The 20,726-nt window shown below is 41.3% G+C and overlaps 1 protein-coding gene across 2 annotated transcripts in view; it reads left to right on the forward strand.

Moving 5' to 3' along the window:
- Nucleotides 1-313: 313 nt before the first annotated feature.
- LOC121549676 (guanine nucleotide-binding protein G(olf) subunit alpha) overlaps nt 314-20,726 on the forward strand; it is a 68,400-nt gene continuing 47,987 nt past the window's right edge. Inside the window, exons 1-4 of one of the 2 annotated variants that reach the window (XM_041861500.2) lie at nt 314-2,824; nt 11,433-11,505; nt 12,627-12,681; nt 12,871-12,990. In XM_041861500.2, coding sequence (XP_041717434.1) covers nt 2,383-2,824; nt 11,433-11,505; nt 12,627-12,681; nt 12,871-12,990 — 690 coding nt within the window. In that variant the 5' untranslated portion in view covers nt 314-2,382. Of the gene's footprint in view, nt 2,825-10,720; nt 11,198-11,432; nt 11,506-12,626; nt 12,682-12,870; nt 12,991-20,726 lie in introns of those variants that run through there. The other variant, XM_041861501.2, reaches the window with a different exon arrangement.

A 20,726-nucleotide genomic window follows, 5' to 3' on the forward strand; every position in this document is an offset into this window, starting at 1 on the left:
ACAGACATAAATAGGCCCTTAATCAGAATGTATTATATTGCATTAAATAATTACTATCTTCTGCATGGACATACAAACCTCTGAGCCTGACAGGTTCTCTCCAGCGCAGTCTAAGGATGAAGGATATATAACCAAATTGAATAGTTTTTTCCCCATATAAACACGTATCATTCTTGTATCAGATCTACATATGTAGCGGATCGTCCTGAAAGAGAACGATACCCCCCAGTGGATACATAGCGTTTTGGAATGAAAATTATTCAAATGTATTTTATGTTTTAACATCAGCTATGCAAAAACCCAACTGTTACATGACATACCTTCTGTAACAGCACACCAACACCATGCTGATCTGTGTAAAAAAGCTAAAATTAGCCTTGGCATGTCAACATATTGTAAAAATGATCTGGTGATATTATCCTACCATGACAGTTAACAGTTATGCCACTGGTATGACAATAATATCACTAGCTAACTATTACAGAGTTGTCATTCAGCAATAAAGTGAAGTGCATCACAGCCTAACAAAACTCTGGTAAGGAAAATGCATTTTTTTTTACTGCATTTGTCAGTGAGAGTGACACAGACACACACACATAGAGGGGGTGAAAGTTTAAACAAAATGTGGATCTGATTCATGATTTTGAGCACTTAAAACATGTTTGACTAACTAACTAACTAACTAATACAAATGGGACAGTAATCAAATGTATCACAACAGAAAAGTGCGTGCTGGCGCACCAACAGTAGGTAGATTTAGCCAACCTCTTTCCCCTCTCTTAGTGCCATATTAAGCCCCTATTACGAGCTAGCTAGCTAACTATGATAGTTGGATAACTACAGCAAGTTAGTTAGCTAGTTAGCAAACCAGCTAGCTATGCTTTCCCACCTTGTTTACCTATTAGGTAAATTAGCATCTGACTGCAGGTAACGTTACCCAGAGTAGCTAACGTTAACATTAGCTGCTAGAGAAAAAATTGTTTGCTAATGTTAGCTAGCTAGCTACATAACTAACGTTAGTTAGCTACACGCGCACACACCAATGACTAGCTAATCACCAACAGTAGCTAGCTATCTAGGTAAATACATTTGGCCAACTCATTGTCCTCATCTCCCCTTCTTAGTGGCTTATTAATGCCACTCTCTCACAAACTATGATTGCTAGCTATTTAGAAAGCTAGTTAACCCATACAGCACGTTAGATAGTTAGCAAATCAGTTAGCTATGTTTTCCCGCCTTGTATCTAGCCAAAGATATTTAGCTATCCACTTCTGTCTGTGTTGTAACATTAGCTAGCAAGCATCTTCATTCTAGGGAAAATACTACAGAAAATAATAGTTTACGACCTGAACAGATTACAAAATGTTTATAAAATGATTCTGACAAAAATTTCCCCACACTTGCTTGTCCTCAACATTTTGAAAGTCGTCGCTGTGCTGTGTGGCTACTGTGTGGTCGCGAGAGGGGAAAATGGCGCAAATGGCTCAAAGTCGTGTGTCCCCCTAGCACATGCGCAGTAACGTTGTCAAAGAAGAAATGGCGGTTAAAATATTGAATTCAAATTGTTATAAATTCAGTTGTTAAATTGTGCACTCATTAGATTACAGGCCATTTTCTGTCATATTCTGCCTATGTCAGAACATCTGACAATTTAACAAGCTACATTTGTAGGAAAAATAGTGGCCATGATGGATGGATCTGATATCGCCCATAATTCAACGTCCATGAACGTCACGTGCTGAGTGGGGTAGCTCTCCAGGAACAGGGTTGGAGAGCCCTGTTCTATCATGACACACTGTTCAATAGGCTACATCTGTGGGTACAAACTTTGATTGAGGAAATGATGCCTTCGTTTACATTTAGAAAATGTGGCACTCCCTCACAAAAAAATTGCACTACACCACTGGATCCATTGCCCCGCGCTAGCTCCGCTGAAATGCAAGTCCCTGCTCCCAGCTTGGCTTGGCTCCAGTGCTATTGCGCATGTACTTCTAGGCTCCTGAAACTGGAACTAGCAAAATGTCAGCCCCTGAAACCGGAACTAGCAAGATGTCAGCCCCTGAAACCGGAACTAGCAAGATGTCAGCCCCCACGAATCGGCATATGTGACCATGAGTAGAGTACGATGAAAACAATGGTTGGCCATCTTGGAGGCTGTCTCTAGTTCTTAATATAGCTCAGTGGATCCAATTACGCGCTGCCTGTCATTGACAGACGGGACCAAAAAGTCCAGAACCGTGATTAGATAACATCTCCAGTTGGAATTCCACACACATCACAGGACAGGGAAATGCCGCATGAGTACAGGTACCATCTTTTGAGGAATTTTTAGCTTTTCATCTGAATTTTTCGTTTCCATTTTACTAAGGAACAAACACGACAATGGGACTGTGCTATAGCCTGCGTCTTAGTCTTGACGAACCCGGTGATACCGAGCAGCCGGCGGACTCCTCTGTACGGTTACGCTCCAAGGACCTTGACCACGAGGATACAGAGGCATATAATGACATGACACGGCTCCATAGTTGTTGGTGTCGCCGCGGCGGCCCTGGCAAAGGCAAACCATCAGCAGGAGATGCCCGTCGAGGGGACACGACTGACGGCGTGCCCATACAGAATGGGGGCGGCGGGGGAGCAGACCGCAGCCAGCAGCAGCAATTGCTGCAGAAAACGCTCAGCAAACAGAAACAGAAAAACTTGGACAAAAAGCTATCAGAGGAGAAGGAGGTAAAAAAACAGGCGAAGAAAGTCAGTAAACACATTGATCAAACTCTGAAGGAACAACAACGGGAATACGAGCAGACGCCTCGTCTGCTTTTACTCGGTAGGTGTGAGATGGTAAGGTTGGGGCTAATAAATTGACCAGCCCAGTGCTCTTGTGTATCACATTTCAGCCCTGAAATAACGTTTCCCCCCATTTGACATTTCATTTCGGATGTCCTGAGAAACGGAAGGCTGTAAGGTAGGCTTATATTAGGTATGTTATGTTATCCTTCTGCAATCAACGTGCCACAAAGTCAAACCAATGAGATTTATGATTTGAATATATTAGCTCTATCAAAAGAAATGGAACAGAATAGATGAATGGGAGTGAGTAGCGCCTGGCTATCCTATCAGGATAGCTAGTTCGAGAACCGCTCAACCCTGTGCCAATTCCCGCGCTATCAACATACCTGTAAACGTCTCAGACAATTAATGCAAGGCCTACCACTAACACGTGGTGTCCTGATGGTCACCAGGTCTATGGTCACTAGTTCTCCTCTACCAATTAATTAATATGTTATATTCAAAATATGTTTGCATTTATGAATGGGTATTGATTCATTAGGCCTGAAAATGTAGCCTACCAGTGATGAGTAGGTTATAGTCACAGGAGTATATGGATGGTAGAGCATTGATACCATAATATTAAGTACTGGTTCTCATCCCAGGTTGAAGCAGTATACACACAAAATGTCCTTGAAAATGCACTTGTAATTGAAAATGCAATAGGCCTACATCATGCAATGGAGTCATCATTATCAGTGTACCAATGCTTTACAAGAGGCAACCGAAGATGTTAAAGAGACACTTAACCCAGCAACTTCAAATGATCTTTTCAGTCACTAATACAAGTTGTGGCAGAGCCTTATATTGACTATGTACAAGGTTTAATATAAGGCTCAGTGTTTCCCCTATATTCATTTAGCAGCAAAGGGCCGCCGCTGCTAAATCGTTGCCGCCACTCCCAAAAATATGATAATTGTTTGTAGAATTGCAGAAAACTTGCTTTAAAGGTAGACTCAGCGATATGATGTAGCTGCTTCTTTGTTGTTGTGAGTGGCAGGAGGAGGGGCTTGGTGGCAGAGGGAGGGGCTTGGTGTCTGTGTGCAAATGGGAAGGTGCACAGTGCACACAGCACAGAAGGAGCGAAGGACACGACTAAAAAGACAAACGCTCATAAAAAAAACGGGGAAAAAAACAACCTTGATTCCTGCGATACAGGCATTTGGAACATTGCGCTAAAACATACATTCAAATTAATTAAATATATTGCCCAGCCCTACATGGCAACATGTGTGCCACTTTTAAAGTATTTCAAACGTCATTTTAAACCAAAGAAGAACACACTTTCAAGACTACTGTAGCCTACCATTACATTTGCACATGCACCCACACAGATACTTTCATCCAGTCCCATGTATTCCAAATCAAGCATGGAAATAGTGCTTTCTAACAATGTCACGATGACAGCCCCTTGTGTAACCTAGCCTGGTCCCAGATCTGTTTGAAGTCTTGCCTTAACGTGACAATGATCATATAGGAGTTGGCAAGACTGCACTAACAGATCTGGGACCAGGCTATGTGTAACCTTCACAGTGGTAGTATCTCGGCATTCCAAAAAACGAGTTTATCAAAGACCAAGAGGCACACATCAAATGCTGCTTAACTAGCAGTGGCAGTAGGCTAGTGCATGTGACCAGCAAGTGTCCTGGAACATCAATCTAGGGCGGCAGGTAGCTTAGTGGTTAAGAGCGTTGTGTCAGTAACCGAAAGGTCGCTGGTTCTAATCCCCGAGACGACTAGGTGAAAAATCTGTCGATGTGCCCTTGAGCAAGGCACTTAACCCTAATTGCTCCTGTAAGTCGCTCTGGATAAGAGCGTCTGCTAAATGACAAAAAATAAAAAATAAAAAAATAAAATATATATATATAAAAAAAAAAAAAAAAAAAAAAATCTATCAGTCAGTCTGTTCCCCTTATAACCTCAGATGGAGTCTAGATTTCAAATGAGGGTAGCAATCTGTATTTACTGTTTTTGAATCAAAAAGTCATTTGTTTGTCCAATGACAGAATTATCCTTTTATTGACAGCGGGCAGTGAAGATCAGAAAATACTTTGCTGACCATAACACTCACATCTGCCAATTAGAAATGAGCTGTACCATGATAGCATGTTATTATACAGTGTAAGCTATAGCAGTTTACAGCTGAGATGACAAGCACACTAGATGTGACACCATTCCTCTGCTTTTTATGTGGAAGGGCAGCCGAAGGAAGGTGACGTAACTTCAGCTAGTGTTAGTGTAAAGAATCTAACGTTGAGAGAGGTCGGAGGTGGTCAGAGCCAACAGTCAGGTAATATTATGACCGTGTCAGACACAGGACAGCATCAGCACGGATTCTAATAAAAAGTTTGTGTGTTTGTGACATTTAGAATGTCAGTCAGTTTGCCTTTTAATAAAACTAAACTACCATGGAAATCAAAGTGTAGGCCTACCAATGGCAATTTCTTTGAATTATTACATAAAAGACAATCGGCATCATCTTGCATAACCTTCAATCATCCTGAAGTATTTCAGCATTCCTGATGGAGGTTGATCATCATTGGGAGCACAGGCAGGCATCATATGCCCAACACTCATCTACTACATAACCCTTTCCACTCTACTGAGCCAAGCTGAGCTGAGCCAAACCAAGCTGGACTGTGCAGACCTGGTTATGTATTCGCCATAGTTGCTGGAACTGTGATGAGGACAATGTGAAAAGAAAACAACAGAGCTAGCACAGTATGGTTCGTGCCGGCATAAAAGTGTGAGAATGGTACGTGACCTGTTGGTAGTTTATTGCTAACACATCTCTGGGCTTGCCTATGTGCATCTGAGCCAATTTCCCACCCCCCACATGTACTTTCAGGTGGGGGACCAAGGCCGCCAAAGCAGCCTCTGGGAAAACGGACAGAATTTTGGATACACACACACACACACACACAGGCGTGTCCAGATTCTACTACCCTGCTAGAACTCTATCATCATGTATTTAGGCACTACCCTTCACTGCATACACTTGCCCTGGCGGGTATCACAGTTCTACAAATATGAATACTATACTTTGCTACTGCTAGCGTACTTTACTGCTGGCATGTTGGTCTGTCTGTAACCAAATAAGGGCTGAGATGATTAGGATTAGCTCTATTCTCTCCTTGACCAACAACTCCCAACTTTCCTACTGTAATGCACGTCTCATTCCATCTTATGATATCCTGTTTATTGAGAGTAAGGTCCATCCTTGTGTCAAGTTGCCATATATAGAAGCAAGTGGGAATAGTCCAAAGTCTGTGCTATTTTTGCTGCCGGTCCGTCGTATAAACCCTTCCCCACCTTGCTTTCTCGGTCTCATGGCCTGATTATGGCAGCCACGTTTTCAGCTATTGGGATGTTTCATTTCTGGGATGGCCAATGATAAGAGATGGACGGGAAGGTTTTGCCTTAGAGCACCATATGGTCATTGATTATTCATACAGCACATATCCCTTAGTTATGAAAATTGAGTTTGAGTTCAAGTGGTGTGTGTACGTGCATGTGTGTATACCTGTGAATGTGGTGGAGCAAGTTTGTGAGGCAGCAAAGGGAAGTGTGTACATACAGTATGTGTACAGTGATCTGTGTGCATGTTCATTTTTTAGTGTGTTTTCTGCATGCTAAGGGGCAGGTTGGCTCTGTTATCGTTCCATATCAGAGCAGCAGTGAGAGGCACAGAGCGAGAGAGAGAGCGAGAGAACACACTCCGCGAGGCTATTTTTAGCCCGTATTCAGATAGAATCTGGGTTACGGAATTTCAAGAAATGGAACAGAGATGCTCTCAAGCAGGTTCAGATTCCATCCAAATATGCAAATGTTCTGAGTAGCTGTGATTCACCTGAATGGATATAGTGGCCATCTTTTGAAAAAGTAACACCAAAGTCATATAATTGCATTTAACCTTCTAAGTGAGTAAGAAATCCACAATTGAGAGCTTTTAAAAACATCATATTTTCAGGGCTAGGCTAGGCCAATCAGTTCTGTTGTTCCCGTTTTCACCTAATTTTTATATTCATTAAGGATAATTCTGAGGTAAGAACCTGCTGTGTGAAAAGGCCAAATATGTCCCCAAAAGGTTTTATCTATAAGCCTTGGTGGCATTTCTCAGTTTGGTAATAGGAAAAATTGGACTGCTTCATTCTATTTACATTTCGGTCAGCAGGTACTGCACATAGGTTGGTCAGGTTATTGGGACAAAAACCTCCTTCTCACTGCTGATCTCTTCTAACATCCTTTAATGTTCCTTGACGTCAACGTCCCTAATCAGTTTTCTCCCTCAGTCACTAGACCAGTAGATCTGACCTGGGAGTTTACTCAAAATCTGAGAATATGATTCACTGTATAGAGTGCTTAACTGGATACATAAATTACAAGGGTTACATATTGCTTTTATAATAGTGATGTAACAGATTTTAGGCATTTATGTGTTTATGTCAACTGACTTAACTCATGAGATAAAATGTCACGAGGGAAGCATGTTGGCTATCATTAAACCTTGGTTTAGTTCCAACTGTTTGAAAGCTGATACCAGTCCAGCATCCAGATATATTTATGACATCCGTTACATAATTACCACGACTCTTTCTACAAAGGGTTCAAGTTAAGGTGACTTAATTATGGGGTGCCATTTGTAAAGATATGTCATTCCTGGAAATAGTTTGACTTGCTCAGTCCTGTGTCCAACTCTGGCCAGACAGACGGTGATGACCTCGTCTTGACCTCAACAGACCTCTCTTACACCTACCGTTATCTGGGGAGAAAATGTGCGTCCTGTTTTCTGCCCATATTTTTACTCTCGCTTTCTAAATTGAGCCCCACGTCCTGCGGATACTAGCCCAGGGCTGTCCAGCGGGATTGAAAGTTCATCTCGAACCAAAACAAAACAAAAGATCACACACCAGGAATGTGTGACAAAGGACAGTAATATCCCAAACTCACTCATTTGGCCACTAGCCTACTGACAGACCTCCCTGTTCTTAGCCTGCTGACAGACCTCCCTGTTCTTAGCCTACTGACAGACCTCCCTGTTCTTAGCCTGCTGACAGACCTCCCTGTTCTTAGCCTGCTGACAGACCTCCCTGTTCTTAGCCTGCTGACAGACCTCCCTGTTCTTAGCCTGCTGACAGACCTCCCTGCTCATAGATGCACTCTCAACTCGCTTTTGCAATTTGCATGTTTACCTGGTCAGTACTAACCTGCAGCTCTCCTGGGTCGAGTTCAGTAGGGTACACCGTAGCAAAGTGTTTTGCAGAAAGAAAAACGAAAATGAGCGTTACTTATTGGACAAGTCCAGGAAGTCCCTCCCTGTGTCAAGCCGTTTTCTTCCATTTAGTGCCTAAAGAACACGACCCTGTAGTGGGTCTGTTGTGAATCTCATGTTATGACTATGGATAACTTTTAGAAAGCTAGTTAGCATTCCAGATATCTTCTTAATCTCTAACCACCTATGTGTACTCACTGGAAACCGAAAGAATACACCTGACTAAAGATAGACTGGAAACCTGTTTTTCAGCCTAAGGTAGCGTATGACCTGAGCATATATTAACCCCTCATACCCGAGGCAACAGGGATCAAGGAGGAGGGGTGAAAGTCATAGTCACGGCTCTATAGTAAAGGACACCTGTTTTTCTGGACCATTCCCTTGTTGTAAATCACACATTAAAGTGTAATATTCATGCAAACCACAAGAGGGAGGAAAAAGGCAATGTAAGACAATAGCCAATGGGCTGATTTACATTGACCGCTGGCATTAAATAGATGTGTTTTGTTACTTAACTCCTTGTGCCAAAGAGGGAAAGAACTTGGGCACCGTAGCTCACATAGTTGTATCGAAAAAGGTGACAAAAAAACAAAATCAGTGACAAAAAAAAGATTGTCTTAACTCCCCATGGCCACTGTAGGGAGACATACAGTACATGACTCACTTCTGAATACTGCTCTCAACCAACACACAACATTAACAGTTAGGAAGGCTACATTTGCATCCAGAGGAGCCACACACTGGTCAACTCGCCCTATAAGATCACATTTGCATCTTGTTTTCATATTTTTTTTGGTATTGGAAAATCTTTCAATTGTTCTGGAGGCTGTAATGTTCTCGCCAGTGACATATCACGACAGATAACCATCTCATGTGGTCTCACGGTTGCCAGTTTACCTCACACTACTTTTAGTATAATCCATGTTTTGATATGAGGTCTGAATTCTTTTTTTTGACATTTTGGAAATCAATCAATCAATCGTTCAATTGATGTAATTCATTATAGTCCTTCTGAGTCTAGTTTGCCACTGAAACGGTCAAACACATCTACCCCACTTACTTCAGATCACAAAGTACTCCTTTATTCAGTGTACCTGTTGTCTTTCAATTAGTTCACTACATCTTATTGGGGTTTGAAAGGACTTCATTAGTGATTCATTTTCCCCCCAACAATGCTTTCCTTAGAGGATGGCTTTTATTGGTTGTCAGAACATTTGTCTATTTATCCAACCTACCCTTAAAATGACCCAGAAAGCTCCTCCATCCTATCACATTGGGAGGTTGTCTTGGGCTCTCACTCGCTACATGGATATCTGCTAGGACATGGACACTGATATGCAAACTCCAACTTGTTTGCATATATTCCATTGCATTTGCATTCTGCCTTTTTTTCCTCAAAGGTTGAGGTGCTTTTCTGTTATAGTCAACCTTTAGATTCTCTACTATTATTATAGTGTGACATTTTGTATTGCTACATATTCAAGATAATGTACAGTAGTAGGCTATAGTAGGCATATGTCAAGTTAATACTTCAGAGAACTTTAAATAGCAGCCAACTATACTTTTCTATTTCTTATTTGTACAGATTTTGTAACTGTGTTATCATTTGGTCTCGTAATTTCAAAATGGTTTGTGTGGTTATGGGGCTGCTGTGCGGCTTAGTGCTATCCGGGATCCTTGGGACGTCCCTACCCTAAACGCTAACCTTAACCCTTACCTTAACCCTTACCTAACCCTAACCCTTCCCACTGGGCACAGATGTCAAGGTATAGTTTTGATTTACATTTGGTTGAGTTTTCAACTAACTTGAATTTAAAATGAAATCAACAAAAAAATTCACCATGCCATTGGATTTAGGTTACAAGTTGGGTACAAACGAGACGAAATAACCTGATGTTGTTGAATTTTTGCAAATCCAATCAGTTTTCCACATGAGTAACCTTAACCATTTTTAAATGACCACTTCAATGGGGGTAGGGATCCTGGATACTATGGACCCTGGTGTGCGGCCCTGCTTGGTCGCGCGCTGTAGTTTAGCTCCATTCACCCGTGTTTGAGCGCACCTGTGAAATGATTTACGCGCACAAAGTAGACAAGGGAAACTATTTGTGGAAAACGTGTCTGTCTGGTGCATTTTCTATTCAATAATAACACAAACATAAACCCGTTTTTGTAAACTATATTTTACTATATTATTCACTTTTTTTAATGCTGAACATTCATTAGGCTATCAGATGCGCCATTAGAGAGTTTGCAATACATTCATCAAGGCTTTGAATTATTCTATTGTTGTAGCGTATGTATTTAATAGTGTAAATATGTATCTAAATAGGCAAATATAGAAACCATATCAACGGGTAGTCTTAACTTTCCCTGGGGCCCCCATCCTATTGAAGCTAAAGCCTTTGACGCACATTTTACTAGATGAACGTAGCCTGTCCTTTTTGTTTGTTCTAGCGGTACAAATCAAGAAAATATCGTCGATTAATGTTTTGTTAAACTGGATATTCAAACAGTGGTATGGTGGCGCGCGCTCTGAGGTGTTTCTTTTTCGGTGCTGTGTGACTTCCTGGTGCTACAAAGAGAGGCAGTGCTGAGTTAAAGAGACAGAAACACAAACAGAATTTTAGACAGGAAAAATAGAGAGTGGGAAGCAGGAGCGAGAGAAAGGAGCAGTTGGCTGGCTTCCAGATTCAGCCCCGCTCCACTCTTTGCATATTTATGAAATTAATGTATATTTTTGTTATATTTATGATGCACATATTTATTAGAATCGACTGAATCTACTGGATTGGGTTTGACAAGGGGTTAAAACGAAATTGTAACGGGGAAGGTTTTTTCTGAGCGACAGAAGTGGCGCACGGATTTTTCGTGCCATTTGTTCTCCTTTTATATTGAAAGAAGGATTTACATTAGCTGTTATTTTATACTTTCTGTTTACGAGAAGAGGTCAGCGGAAGATGGGTTGTTTGGGCAACAGCAAGACTGAAGATCAACGCATCGATGAAAAGGCACAAAGAGAAGCGAATAAAAAAATCGAGAAACAATTACAAAAGGAAAGACAAACATATAAAGCCACACATCGACTGCTTTTATTGGGTAAGGTCCAGAAGGTGGATTTGATAAATTATATGTATCATGTATGTTTTCAGATATTCGCACCCCAGCCCACATACGTTGACAGGTCTCGCAACCGAGCGCTGACTGAATCTTCAGATGGATTGTAGCCTAATTCTCATGGATTTAAACACCAGCATATGAGGCACCCAAGTACCTTTATATATTTTAGTGATGGCTCCAGGTCCTTATGCTAGATCTGTGTTTTATGTCGAAGGGGCCGGAGAGTCTGGGAAAAGCACGATTGTCAAGCAGATGCGGATTCTGCACGTCAATGGCTTTAACGCAGAGTAAGTACCCGTTATTTCATATATTTGACCGCATTTACGTGCCAAAGTTTGACGTATTCCTATTCTATGTGGATATTGTTAGGTATTAGAATATGTTTTATTGTTGTCATTTTAATTTGTTCCCTGTAAGATAAGAAAATGACCGAGTGTTGGGTAGACGTTTCTTTGCGCTGTAGCACTGCAGTGTCCATCGGGAGTCATTGGGCCCAATGGTTTTAACAACAGCATGGCGACAATCCTGCTATGTCCAACTGATTTCTAATAGCTGTCACAGAGATAAAGACGTCATATTATGTGGTCTAGATTCTGTGTGCCAAAACACTGCCAGATAAATGTTAGGCTTACAGTTGCTATTACATTATTATGCGCAAGCCAACAGAAAAATCTAAAAACTGAATTCATTGGCTGAAAAAACGGTTATGCAAAAGTAACGTGTGCAGTGGTATTTTACAACGATGCTGAAACAATGTATCTGTAAGCCTTTCTATGGCCTATGATATCCCATCTGGACTTGGTTACATTATCGTTTGATTTGGTTACATTGTGCAGTGTAGGATAGTCTTCTGTATTGGCTGTAGAGGTGTAATGAATCCGTTTTTTAGGAAAATGAATGATAATATCCAATCATAAACGGTCCTCTATTTATATATTTAATAATATCTTTGATATTATTTGAGCAAATGGACCGAGATACATATAGTCAATGCTTAATGTCCGTCCACTTTTGGTGCTGAATGGAACAAATCTCTCTGAATATTGGGGTAGCGCTAACAGCCACTGGGCACACACTGGTTGAATCAACCTGTTTCAAAATGACGTTGAACCAACGTGTAATAGACGTTGAATTATTGTCTGTGTCCAGTGGGAGGCTACTGTAATAGCATAACAAGTAAACTTTCAAATAACATTTTAGCACAATACATAATTGCTATTCATTTACAAATGGTAAGTATGACCAAATAAGCTATTAGGCCTATGATGGTTTGCATTAGTGGTGCTATGAGACATCCTCTTCTTTCTACAGAATGGCATAAAGATTCCTTTAATTAATCCAGTGATCACTTTTCCAGTATTCATTCATGCCTAACAATCCTAATTCTATATGTTGTTTCTCCACCCAGAGAAAAGAAACAGAAGGTCCTGGACATTCGGAAAAATGTCAAGGATGCCATTGTGGTAAGTTGTAGGCTGTATGTAGCCTACTCAAATAAAAAGATGATGTGCTGAGATTTGTATGATAGAATGTACATGGTCACACCCTATGAGATTTTCTTTCCTGCAGTTCCATTTGACTGATAGACGGGCTTGTCCCCGTGTGTCCAGCTTGATGTCTGTGTTTTTTGTTTTTTTTTCCCCGCTCTCTAGACGGTGGTTTCAGCGATGAGCACGTTAATACCCCCAGTTCCAATAGGCAATCCAGCGAACCAGTCCAGAATTGACTACATCAAAAGTATAGCACCTCTCTCGGACTTCGACTACACAGAGGTAAGGGGTGACCGTCCGTCAAACACTGACTGATATGTGTGTATATATATATATACACACAGTACCAGTCAAAAGTTTGGACACACCTACTAATTCCAGGGGTTTTCTTTATTTTTACTATTTTCTACATTGTAGAATAATAGTGAAGACATCAAAACTATGAAATAACACATATGGAATCATGTAGTAACCAAAAAAGTGTTAAACAAATCAAAATATATTTTATATTTGAGATTCTTCAAAGTAGCCACCCTTTGCCTTGATGACAGCTTTGCACACTCTGGTATTCTCTCAACCAGCTTCATGAGGTAGTCACCTGGAATTTATTTCAATTAACAGGTGTGCCTTGTTAAAAGTGAATTTGGGGAATTTCTTTCCTTCTTAACGCGTTTGAGCCAATCCGGTGTGTTGTGACAAGGTAGGGTTTGTATACAGAAGATAGCCCTATTTGGTAAAATACCAAGTCCATATTATGGTCCTCTGTAGCTCAATTGGTAGAGCATGGCGCTTGTAACGCCAGGGTAGTGGTTTCGATCCCCGGGACCACCCATACGTAAAAATGTATGCACACATGACTGTTAGTCGCTTTGGATAAAAGCGTCTGCTAAATGGCTTATTATTATTATTATCATTATTATTATTATTATTATAAGAACAGCTCAAATAAGCAAAGAGAAATTTTAATTTAATTTCACATTTATTTAACCAGGTAGGCCAGTTGAGAACAAGTTCTCATTTACAACTGCGAACTGGCCAAAATAAAGCAAAGCAGTGCGATTTAAAAACAACAACAACACCGTTACATATGGAATAAACAAAAACAAAACGTACAGTCAATAACACAATATAAATTCTATATACAGTGTGTGCAAATGTAGTAAGTTATGGAGGTAAGGAAATAAATAGGCCATAGTGCAAAATAATTACAATTTAGTATTATGACAGCCCATCATTACTTTAACACATGAAGGTCAGTCAATCCGGAAAATTTCAAGAACTTTCTTCAAGTGCAGTCGCAAAAACCATCAAGCGCTATGATGAAACTGGCTATCATGAGGACCGCCACAGGAAAGGAAAGGAAGACCCAGAGTTACCTCTGCTGCAGAGGATACGTTCATCAGAGTTACCAGCCTCAGAAATTGCAGCCCAAATAAATGCTTCACAGAGTTCAAGTAACAGACACATCTCAACATCAACTGTTCAGAGGAGACTGCGTGAATCAGGCCTTCATGGTCGAATTGCTGCAAAGAAACCACTACTAAATGACACCAATATGAAGAAGATACTTGCTTGGGCCAAGAAACAAGAGCAATGGACATTTAGGCCGGTGGAAATATGTCCTTTGGTCTGATGAGTCCAAATCTGAGATTTTTGGTTCCAACCGCCGTGTCTTTGTGAGACTTAGAGTAGGTGAACGGATGATCTCTGCATGTGTGGTTCCCACCGTGAAGCATGGAGGAGGATGTGTGATGGTGTGGGGGTGCTTTGCTGGTGACACTGTCTGTGATTTATTTAGAATTCAAGGCACACTTAACCAGCATGGCTACCACAGCATTCTGCAGCAATACACCATCCCAACTGGTTTGCGCTTAGTTGGACTATCATTTGTTTTTCAACAGGACAATGACCCAACACCCCTCCAGGCTGTGTAAGGGCTATTTGACCAAGAAGGAGAGTGATGGAGTGCTGCATCAGATGACCTGGCCTCCACAATCACCCAACCTCAACCCAATTTAGATGGTTTGGGATGAGTTGGACCGCAGAGTGAAGGAAAAGCAGCCAATGCTCAGCATATGTGGGAACTCCTTCAAGACAGTTGGAAAAGCATTCCAGGTGAAGCTGGTTGAGAGAATGCCAAGAGTGTGCAAAGCTGTCATCAAGGCTAAGGGTGACTACTTTTAAAGAATCTCAAATATAAAATATATTTTGATTTGTTTAACACTTTTTTGGTTACTACATGATTCCATATGTGTTATTTAATAGTTTTGATGTCTTAACTATTATTCTACAATGTGGGAAATAGTTTTTTTTAAATAAATAAAAACCCTTGAATGAGTAGGTGTGTCCAAACATTTGACTGGTACTGTATATATATATATATATATATATATATATATATATATATATATATATATATATATATATATATATATATATATATATATATATATATATATATGTATATATATATATGCATACATACATATATACATACATACATACATACCGAGAGAGAGCGAGAGATCTGTACAGCTTGTTAATTATGCCCTGAGAAGCAACCTCGAGGCATTGATCAGGTCTTTGCTATTCATAGATTCAGCGTGTATCCAACTCCTGATTGAATTCACTCATTCAGTGGACAATAAAAAAACAAATGTTGTCTAAGTCTATTTGTAGTTAAGTTGTTCAAAGTGGAGTCTGTTTAAATGCTGATGCCAAATATACGGTCACTATGAAAAATATGTTATGTAAGCCTATTCTAAAATAGCAGTTATCTAAAAAAGCCACATTCACTATTAGCTCCATTTGGATGAAACAATGAGAAGTTGTGAGAAATGTTCAGATCAAAGGATAAGAGTCCATTCAAAACCATCACCTACTGGGCATAAGCTACATCAGGACTGCCCAACCCTGTTCCTGGAGAGCTACCCTCCTGTAGGTTTTCGCTCCAACCCCATTCATCTTATCAACCTGCTAATTATTAGAATCAGGTGCGCTAGATTAGGGTTGGAGTGAAAACCTACAGGACGGTAGCTCCACAGGAACAGGGTTGGGCAGTCCTGAGCTACATGATTAGGCAATTTATAAATGTATGAACCATTGCAGGGTTTTAGTATATTAAAAAAAAAAAAAAAAGTTGTAAATGCTTTATTAAATTGTGCAATATGTATGATTACCTGAGCTCTGCAACAGGTTCTGCAAACTCCCAGTAGTAGGCTACGTTGGAATTACCTTAGATGATTTCTTTACTTTGGATTTGATTGAAAGGGCCTGAAGTGGGCAAATATATTACATTACTTCTGGTGTGTGCAGTGATATCTCCCAGCTATGAATTAAATTGTATGAGTAAACAATAAAACAAATACTTTGCTGTATTTGACTGCCTGGAAATATACACTACATGACCAAAAGGATGCATGGGCATTAGTATGGAGTTGGTCCCCCCTTTGCTGCTATAACAGCCTCCACTCTTCTGGGAAGGCTTTCCACTAGATGTTGGAACATTGCTGCGGGGACTTGCTTCCATTCAGCCACAAGAGCATTAGTGAGGTCGGGCACTGATGTTGGGCGATTAGGTCTGGCTCGCAGTCGGCGTTCCAATTCATCCCAAAGGTGTTCGATGGTGTTGAGGTCAGGGCTCTGTGCAGGCCAGTCAAGTTCTTCCACAGCGATCCTGACAAACCATTTCTGTATGGACCTCGCTTTGTGCATGGGGGCATTGTCATGCTAAAACAGGAAAGGACCTTCCCCAAACTGTTGCCACAAAGTTGGAAGCACAGAATCTCTGTATGCTGTAGCGTTAAGATTTCCTTCACTGGAATTAAGGGGCGTAGCCCAAATCATGAAAAACAGCCCCAGACCATTATTCCTCCTCCACCAAACTTTACAGTTGGCACTATGCCTTCGGGCAGGTAGCATTGACCTGGCCTCCGCCAAACCCAGATTTGTCCGTCAGACTGCCAGTTGGCGAAACGTGATTCATCACTCCAGAGAACGCGTTTCCACTGCTCCAGAGTCCTATGGCGGCGAGCGTTACACCACTCCATTGCGCATGGTGATCTTAGGCTTGTGTGCGGCTGCTTTGCCATGGAAACCCATTTCATGAAGCTCCCGACGAACAGTTATTGTGCTGACGTTGCTTCCAGAGGCAGTTTGGAACTCTTCAGTGAGTGTTGCAACCGAGAACAGATGATTTTTATGTGCTTCAGCACTCTGCGGTCCCGTTCTGTGAGCTTGTGTGGCCTACCACTTCGCGGCTGAGCCGTTGTTGCTCCTAGACGTTTCCACTTCACAATAACAGCAGTTACAGTTGACTGAGGCAGCTCTAGCAGGGCAGAAATTTGACAAACTGACTTGTTGGAAAGGTGGCATCCTATGATGGTGCCACCTTGAAAGTCACTGAGCTCTTCAGTAAGGCCATTCTGCCAGTGTTTGTCTGTGGATTGCATGGCTGTGTGCTCGATGTTATACACCTGTCAGCAACAGGTGTGGCTGAAATAGCCGAATCCACTAATTTGAAGGGGTGTCCACATACTTTTGTATACAGTGAGGGAAAAAAGTATTTGATCCCCTGCTGATTTTGTACGTTTGCCCACTGACAAAGAAATGATCAGTCTATCATTTTAATGGTAGGTTTATTTGAACAGTGAGAGACAGAATAACAACAAAAAAATCCAGAAAAACGCATGTCAAAAATGTAATAAATTGATTTGCATTTTAACGAGGGAAATAGGTTTTTGACCCCTCTGCAAAACATGACTTAGTACTTGGTGGCAAAACCCTTGTTGGCAATCACAGAGGTCAGACGTTTCTTGTAGTTGGCCACCAGGTTTGCACACATCTCAGGAAGGATTTTGTCCCACTCCTCTTTGCAGATCTTCTCCAAGTCATTAAGGTTTCGAGGCTGACGTTTGGCAACTCGAACCTTCAGCTCCCTCCACAGATTTTCTATGGGATTAAGGTCTGGAGACTGGCTAGGCCACTCCAGGACCTTAATGTGCTTCTTCTTGAGCCACTCCTTTGTTGCCTTGGCTGTGTGTTTTGGGTCATTGTCATGCTGGAATACCCATCCACGACCCATTTTCAATTCCATGGCTGAGGGAAGGAGGTTCTCACCCAAGATTTGACGGTACATGGCCCCGTCCATCGTCCCTTTGATGCGGTGAAGTTGTCCTGTCCCCTTAGCAGAAAAACACCCCCAAAGCATAATGTTTCCACCTCCATGTTTGACAGTTGGGGATGGTGTTCTTGGGGTCATAGGCAACATTCCTCCTCCTCCAAACACGGCGAGTGGAGTTGATGCCAAAGAGCTCAATTTTGGTCTCATCTGACCACAACACTTTCACCCAGTTCTCCTCTGAATCATTCATATGTTCATTGGCAAACTTCAGACGGCCCTGTATATGTGCTTTCTTGAGCAGGGGGACCTTGCGGGCGCTGCAGGATTTCAGTCCTTCACAGCGTAGTGTTAACAATTGTTTTCTTGGTGACTATGGTCCCAGCTGCCTTGAGATCATTGACAAGATCCTCCCGTGTAGTTCTGGGCTGATTCCTCACCGTTCTCATGATCATTGCAACTCCACGAGGTGAGATCTTGCATGGAGCCCCAGGCAGAGGGAGATTGACAGTTCTTTTATGTTTCTTCCATTTGCGAATAATCGCACCAACTGTTGTCACCTTTTCACCAAGCTGCTTGGCGATGGTCTTGTAGCCCATTCCAGCCTTGTGTAGGTCTACAATCTTGTCCCTGACATCCTTGGAGAGCTCTTTGGTCTTGGCCATGGTGGAGAGTTTGGAATCTGATTGATTGATTGATTGCTTCTGTGGACAGGTGTCTTTTATACAGGTAACAAGCTGAGATTAGGAGCAGCTCAGCTCGTTACCTGTATAAAAGACACCTGGGAGCCAGAAATCTTTCTGATTGAGAAATACTTATTTCCCTCATTTAAAATGCAAATACATTTATAACATTTTTGACATGCGCTTTTCTGGATTTCTTTGTTGTTATTCTGTCTCTCACTGTTCAAATAAACCTACCATTAAAATTATAGACTGATCCTTTCTTTGTCAGTGGGCAAACGTACAAAATCAGCAGGGGATCAAATACTTTTTTCCATCAATGTATACAGTGTATGATACACAGTATATACCCAATATGAGTTCCTATTGGCTGTTGGTTTTTGTTCTTCTGTTCTTCCATTGGAATGTCCACAAAATCGGACATGGGTCCAAAAGTTTGCTCCCATCAGGAACCTTGTTTTTTCAGACAGTGATTAAGGGGAAGCTGGCCCAGTGCGCAATCTGGACACATCTGTTGGACTAGATAAATACTAATCAACTGTTACATGATGAGTCGGCTTTCTAAAAAAAGCTTTTAGTAACCTAATTTTCTTTTCTTTTTTGGCGGAGGGCGGAGTTTGGGGGAGCGCATCATTAGCCATTTTTAAATCAAAGCCGTCCCTTCTCCCTCACAAGGAATTGTTTGATGCCTTCTCTGTGTGCACTGGGTCAAGGCAAGGCAGACAAAGCGTTGGTCTGTTTGTGCCGAGGTGTTACGAAAGAATCCAAACAGTCGATTCTTTTAGCTTCTCAGATTCCCTGTGTTGGGTCAGCGACGCTGCAGACGACATGAAACGGATGATGAGAATAAGGGTCTGCTCCAGGGTTTGTTGATACTCTGTTATCTAATGTTTTTAACTGTGAACTCTACGAGCGCTGATGAAGGTTGTTGTGATGTTGACAGTGGCTTGCTAATAGTAAACACTGGTTGTGAGTGGACCACAAACATGAAATATGAAATATGGGACTTTCAAAAGTTTATTTGACCCCGAGATGAGGATATTTGTTACTTACGAGCTTCCGTTTCAGCTGTATAGAATTGATTAGCTTTTTATAAGGGACCACTATAGGAAGAAGTGGTACATGAAGGTTATTGCGTTGTGTGTCAAAGATCCTCCCTTAATCATGTCAATGTTGTTCAGGTCAGACATTTTGAGTTAATCTGGTATTTCAATCAAGTGCTTTTGCTTTAGCGTTCAAACTAAAGCTTGTTAGAACGCCATTTTAGTCCTATTCTCTCTGGTGTTGCCCAGTTGTTGGAGGTATCTGTCCCGTCTCTGTCCCGTCTCTGTCTGTCCGTCCGTCTGTTCGTCTGTGTATTCATACTAGTGGAGATCCATACTGTATACCAGTCGGTCAAAACATGGACAGTAGGAGCAGTAGATGTTTTGGCTGCAACACAGGTTTCATTAATTAGGCCTATTATGTAAAGGCACATCGATTTCTGTTTGTAAACCAGCTGGCTAGTGGCTCAGAGATGTGGACAAAGAGAGGCCCTCGCAGCATTCAAACAAATTAATATTTTCCTCTAAAGCAGGTCCGTGTTTCATGTATTGCCTCCTATGTCACATGTAAAGCCCTGTTTCTGTAGATTAGTATCATCCAATTACCGCCTGCATGTGTAACTTGTTACTGTTAATTTTTCTAAAAAAGGGACTTTCTAAGAAGAGCACTTGTCCAGTGTTTAAGTTGTGTAACAAATGGGTTTGTTTAACCTCACGTTTGTTGAATTTCACTTGAGTTAATGAAATTATGCCCTCAACTTCATGCACCATGCCCACGAGAGAGACACACACACACACACTTTCAAAATGGTTCCCTTCAGATTATTAAAACAATAACAAGCAGAGATTCATACCATACGCTTTAATCACTACCCACCCGCACTCATTGATAATTGATAATCACGAGCAGTTTATCATGATAAGACAGAGCCAATAGGCATGTCTTCACGTCTATCTTATTTTTCAGAGATTGATCTGCCATTATTTAGGCTGAAATAAATTTGGCAAAATATATGGCTTGTATTTTTTTAAATGTAATTGAACCTTTATTTAACTAGGCAAGTCAGTTAAGAACAAATTCTTATTTACAATGACGGCCTACACCGGCCAAACCCGGACGACGCTGGGCCAATTGTGCGCCGCCCTATGGGACTCCCAATCACGGCCGGATTG

The sequence above is a fragment of the Coregonus clupeaformis genome, chromosome 34 (assembly GCF_020615455.1).
Source record: "Coregonus clupeaformis isolate EN_2021a chromosome 34, ASM2061545v1, whole genome shotgun sequence".
Taxonomy (NCBI): Eukaryota; Metazoa; Chordata; class Actinopteri; order Salmoniformes; family Salmonidae; genus Coregonus; species Coregonus clupeaformis.